Consider the following 5928-nt stretch of genomic DNA (forward strand, 5'->3'; position numbering starts at 1 on the left):
ATTAATCAAATAAAATAAATAAAATAAAATATAATTAATAAAATAAACGAGCAAATTAATTAATTAATTAAATAGAAGCCCAGTCAACCGGAGCCGAAGGGGGCGTGGAGGAAGGGGGGCTGGACGATGACCCCCCACCCCCGAAGCTCCAAAGGGAGCGGGAGGAGGAGCTCAAGGGAACCCCCGCACAAACACAGACACAAACACAGACACAAACATATCTAGACACACACACCCCAGACGGTTCGCGATGTCCCGTTGGGCGCTTCCCTGCGCGTTGCTGCTAGTCCTCATTGAGGCCGGCCGGCCTGCCGCGCCGCCAAACGGGCTGGAGAAAGTCCTGGAGGATTTCCACGGGCGGAATCTGGTGCAGGCGGCCTTCCGTGGGGAGGCCGTCCGGGAACTGGTGGAGGTCAGGCGGGCCGGAGTTTTTGGGGGAGGGAGGGAGGGGGCCGGAGGGCTTCCACGGGGAGGAGAGCTCCACCCGGACGGCGGTCCCACAGGAGACTGAGAAGCGGGTGGGGTTTCAGCCCCCGTCCCGCGAGTCTGGTCCGTGGAGGCTGCTTAGCACGCGTGGGGAGACCCTCCAGAGGACTTCCACGGAGGAGACGGGCAGCCCCGTCCGGGCGGACCGCCGGGGAAACTGGAGGGAGGAGATTAAGCCGCGGTGGGGAGGGGCTCTCCGTGTCCGCCCCCTTCCCGAGCTTCACCCGCGGAAGGTCCGTTTTTCCTCCTCGCCCACGGTCCCCCAACCCAACCCACGTGGCAGGTGTGTGTGTGTGTGTGTGTGTGTGTGTGTGTGTGTGTGTGTGTGTGTTGGGGGGCTTCAGCCCTCCTTAAGCATCAGGCTTGAAAGTGGGTTGATTGACAGCCCGCCGCGGCTTGATTGACAGCCCCCGGGCTGGCGGGATCGTTTGGAAAGCTGGGCTCGTGGGTTTCGTTTCCCCCGGATCGCCGGGCAACGCCCGGGGGAAAGTCCCCGCTGGAGGGAGGGGAGCGGGGACCAAGTGAGTTGGGCCGGGTGTGTGTGTGTGTGTGTGTGTGTGTGTGTGTGTGTGTGTGTGTGTGTGTGTGTCTGTCTGTCTGTCTGTCTGTCTGTCTGTCTGTCAGATAGACTGCTGCGATTTAGGGAAGCTCCATTTATTGGGAGGACCGTGGAGGTTATCTAGTCCAACCCGTTGCCCAGGCAGGAGATTCTTGACAGAACGCTAGTATAACGGAAAGGAAGTCACGTAGTCATTGGCTTTGAAGTGAATATTTATTGGCTTTTTAATGTAAATTTTCATTGGCCTCTAACTGAATTTTCATTCGAACGTTTCGTCTTCCTCCCAGGAGTTGTTGATGGGCACCTACGTCGAGTTGGAAGTCGACCTCGTCCAAACGGTTTGCAGGAAACATCAATGGAGGAGTCAGAATTGCCAGATCAAAGCCGGTGGCGTAAGTACACAAACACGGACAAACACACACACACAAAAGCGCACACAAAAACACACAAAGGTTACAGACTTTGTTCCCTTTCCTGGAACGAAATCTTGCATAACACAACAAGCGACAAAGCCGTCCTTTCGCAAGCCAAACCTCAAAAAAGACACCCAGGAAACTCTCCTGGAAAAGGGACCTCAGAGGTCCTCTAGTCCAACCTGCTGCTCCAGCAGGAGTCCCTTTCAGAATCTTTGAATCACAGAGTGGGAGGGACCTCAGAGGTCCTCTAGTCCGACCCGCTGCTTGAGCAGGGGACCCTGGACTGTTCAGGACCGAGGGTTGTCCAGTCTCTTCTTCAAAACCTCCAGCGATGGAGCAGCCCGACTTCTGGTGGCGGGCAGTTCCGCTGGTGAATTGTTCTTCTCATAGAACGGTCTGGTTTGAACCATTTTGAGGCATAATGGATGCATTTTTCTTTAGGGGGTCTGTTGTGAGCTTAACTATGGTTTGTCTCTCTCTCTCTCTCTTCCCTTCTTTCTCTCTTTCTCTCTCTTTCTCCATTTTCTCTTTGTCTCTCTCACTTCTTTTTCTTTCTCTATTCTTTCCTTTCCTTCTCTTTCTCTTTTTTTCACTCTTTCTGTTTCTCTTGTCTCCTTGTCTCTCCTTTTTCTTTGTCTCTTTCTGTTTCTTTCTGTCTCTTTGTCTCTTCTTTCTCCCTCTTCTCTTTTTTTCTGTTTTTCTTTTTCTCATTCTGTCTCTTTCTCTTTTCCTCTTTTCTCTCCTTTTCTCTCTCCCTCTTCCTTTTCTCTTTCACCCTTTTCTTTCTCTCTCTCTCTTCTTTTTCTCTCCTTATTCTTTTTCTTTTCCTCTTTCTTTTCCTTCTGTCATTCTTTCTGTCTTTTTATGTCTCTCCTTTTTCTCCCTCTTTCTGTTTCTGTCTGTCATTTTTCTGTCTTTCTTTCTGTTTCTCTTTCTGTTTCTCTCCTTTTTCTCTCTCCTTTTTTTCTTTTCCTCTTTTTCTTTCTCTTTCTCTCTTTTTCTGTCTTTCTCTGTCTCTCCTTTCTCTGTCTTTTTTTGTCTGTCTCTCCTTTTTCTGTCTTTCCCTTTTTTCTCTTTCTGTCTCTCTCCTTTTTTCTGCCTTTTTTTCTTTGTCTCTTTCTCTTTTTCCCTCTCATTCATTGTCTTTCTCTTTTCCTCTTTTCTCTCCTCTCTTCCCTTCCTTTCTCTTTCTTTCTTTCTGTCTCTCTCTCTCTCCTTTTTCTGTCTTTTTCTTTCTCTCTCTTTCTCTTTCTGTTTCTTTCTGTCTCTTTCTCTATCTCTTTTTTCTTTCTGCCTCTCTTTTTCTCTCTTTCTCTGTTTCTTTCTATGTCTTTCTCCCTGTGTCTCTTTTTCTTTCTTTCTCATTCACTTTCTCTTTTTCCTCTCCTTTCCTCTCTTCTTCCTCTTCCTCTTCCTATCTCTTTCTCCCCCTCTTCTTTGTCTTTCTTCTTTCTCTCTCTCCATATTATACTTTTTCTTTTACTTTCTTTCTGTCTCTGCTTGTGTCTCTCCTTTTTCTGTCTCTTTCTGTTTCTTTCTGTCTCTCTCTCCTTTTTCTTTCTGTCCCTTTCTTTTTCTTTCTCTCTTACTCTCTTTCTCTCTCTCTCTTACTCTTTCTCATTCACTCTCTTTCTCTTTTCCTCTTTTCTCTCCTTTTCTCTTTCTCCTTTCTTCTTTCTTTCTTTCTTTCTTTCTTTCTTTCTTTCTTTCTTTCTTTCTTTCTTTCTTTCTTTCTTTCTTTCTTTCTTTCTTTCTTTCTCCCCCCCCCTCTCTCCTCCAGAGGAAGCAGAAATGCCTGGCCTGCTTCAAGTTTGACATCAGCAACCCCAGGACCCTCATCAACAAATCCCTCCGATGCTTATCTGAGCACAATCCCCTCTTACCGGTGGGTCAGAGCTCCCCCACCCCAAAACCCTCTGCTACTTACCAGGGAGACCCAGAATTCCCATTTAGGTGCCATCGGAAAGGTGGGGTCAGGCCTGAGGGGGGGCCGCCCCTCCAGGGACCCCTTGGGAATACCAGCTTCCGGTCTGACCCTTCCCTGTTGACCCACCAATGTTACAAGAATCCTGGCTTGTTTTCCTCCGGGAATGGCCAGGTTTGTGGATTTCGGAAGGAATTCCCACCAAGGTTTGTTTGCGGCTGTGCCATGATTCCAAGCTAGGTACTCGCTTGACTCCTCCCTCCAACCTGGCCGGCCAGCAATGCCAACAGAGAGCTGCTTGCCCTTCAGATAGGTGGATCGATGGGGGGGTGGCTCGAGGAGGCAGACAGGCAACGGACAGAATCACGGAAGGATGGAGTAGAAAGGGGAACCTGGGAGGTCCTCTAGTCCAGCCCCCGCTCAAGCTTACAGAATTGGAGTTGGAAGGGACCTTGGAGGTTATCTAATCCAACCCTGACAGAACGATGGAATAACTGAGCGTTGGTTCTCAAGGCCTCTCTGTTCTTTCCTCATTCTATGAGGGAGGGTGTGTCTCCCACTCGAGCAGGCGGGTGGGCTAGATGACCTCCTGAGGTCCCTTCCACCTCTGTCATTCTACATTCCACCGTGAGCTCCTTTTTTTGCGCTTCCCCCAAGCTGGCAAAAGGGGGGAAGTCCCAGCCCCCCCCCTCCGTCCTGATTTCTCCCCTCCCCCCCCAAACAGGAAATGAGAAGGCGGCAAGAAGTGGAATGCCGGGCCATCAAATCAGCCAATGAGGACCAATACCTGCCCGGAAAGTTCGCCTTTTCTGTCGGACTGCCTTCCTGATCGTTCCTGCCACACCTAGCCAGGTAGGTGCACGGCCTATGCGGGGGGGGGAGGGGGGGAGGGAGGGGGAAGATGCTGCTGGTTTAACAACCGGTTCGGTGAGCGGTTGTGCCTAAGTGGCTTGTGTGCAGCTCTGAAAACGGAGCATTGAGAATGGGTCGGCAACCTTAAATAGTCCAAGAGCCACAAAGGTCCTAACTGGGAGCGCCCCCGTTCAATTCTGGAGCCGACCGAAAGTCCGGGTCCCCCACTCCATAGAGTCTCCTCCTAGCATGGCGTCCTTTTTTCTTCTACCTGTTAACCGAAAGCCCGATCAATTGTGGAGCCAACCAGTGACCGGGAGCCGCAGAAGAGGGATGAAAGAGCCACATGCGGCTCCAGAGCTGTGGGTTGCCGACCCCTGATTTAGAAGCTTGGCTGCTTTCCTTCCTGGTCAGCAGCGCTAAGTGGGACAGCTGAGCTGGTGCGGGGGAGTGAAATCAGCAGCGCTGCACGATTGGGATGAGCCACAAAAGCAAGAAATAGAGAATAGGGTAGGGCGGGGGGGCCCGCGGATCGTCACAACCAGTTCGCCTGAACCGTTCTCAACTGGCAGCATTCCCACCACAGAAGGATGGCACCCAAGCGAGATTTTGTGGAGGGACGATCTGGGCAAGATCTGCAGGTCTGGTTGATTGGAAAGGGTCCCCGGTGGTCTCGGGGCCGGGCGGTTTTCCCAGCAGACATTTCGTGACCCAGCTAGGGAACGTGATCAGGGTGAGAAGGGAGGGAGGGGTGTGGGGAAGAGGAGAATGGTGTCCTGAGGGGTCTCGGAGGTTGTGGGGGAGCTTCTGGCTAGACGTTTCATAACCCAACTAGTTTACGGCAGCAGTGCACAGAGGACGTTATGTGGTTGGGTCATGAGACGTCTGCAAGGAAATGACCCAGCTCAGAGAGCACCAAGGACCCCTCCTCCTCTCTGCACCCCATTCCCTTCTAGTACCGATGGTGTTCCCTAGTTGGAATATAAATTTTGAAGGAATCGGCTGAAAACTCTCCTGTTGAGAAAATAAGTATCTATACATACATACATACACATACATACACATACATGTACACACACACACACAATCTGTGTGTGTTTGTGTGTGTGTATTGATTGAAAGGCTCAGCTGAAAATTGTCCAGAGGAGATCTATCCTCTTTATCTATCATCTCTCTGTCTATATCCATCCATCCTTTCTTTATATCTATCTCTCTGTCTCTCTCTCCCTCCCCCTCTATATCTATCTATTATGTCTAATCTATCATCTATTTCGATCCATCCATCATCTCTTTATATCTATCTATGTATCTGTCCCTCTCTCTGTCTCATGTCTATCATCTATCATCTATCCATCCATCATCTCTCTTTTTATACCTATCTCTATCTCCCTCTATATCCATCCATCCATCCATCTATATCATCTATCTATCTATCTCTATCTATCTATCTATCTATCTATCTATCTATCTATCTATCTATCTATCTATCTATCCATCCATCCATCCATCCATCCATCCATCTATATTTTTTTATCTCTCTCTCTCTCTCTCTCTCTCTATGTATCCATCCATCCATCCATCCATCTCTATCATCTATCTATCTATCTATCTATCTATCTATCTATCTATCTATCTATCTATCTATCCATCCATCCATCCATCCATCCATCCACCCACCTATCCCTACTTCT

At 49.4% G+C, this 5928-nt stretch overlaps 1 protein-coding gene across 1 annotated transcript; it reads left to right on the forward strand.

Moving 5' to 3' along the window:
- The first annotated feature begins 227 nt into the window (after positions 1-227).
- On the forward strand, positions 228-4226 carry RARRES2 (retinoic acid receptor responder 2). The gene is made up of 4 exons (XM_087918738.1): positions 228-412; positions 1333-1437; positions 3242-3346; positions 4110-4226. Exons 1-4 carry the CDS (start codon positions 251-253, stop codon positions 4212-4214), a joined length of 477 nt encoding a protein of 158 aa, XP_087774864.1. The 5' UTR covers positions 228-250; the 3' UTR covers positions 4215-4226.
- The last annotated feature ends 1702 nt before the right edge of the window (positions 4227-5928 follow it).

The sequence above is a fragment of the Pseudonaja textilis genome, unplaced genomic scaffold (assembly GCF_049901715.1).
Source record: "Pseudonaja textilis isolate UNSWEBS1 unplaced genomic scaffold, rPseTex1.2 PTEXCTG390, whole genome shotgun sequence".
NCBI classification, from domain to species: Eukaryota; Metazoa; Chordata; class Lepidosauria; order Squamata; family Elapidae; genus Pseudonaja; species Pseudonaja textilis.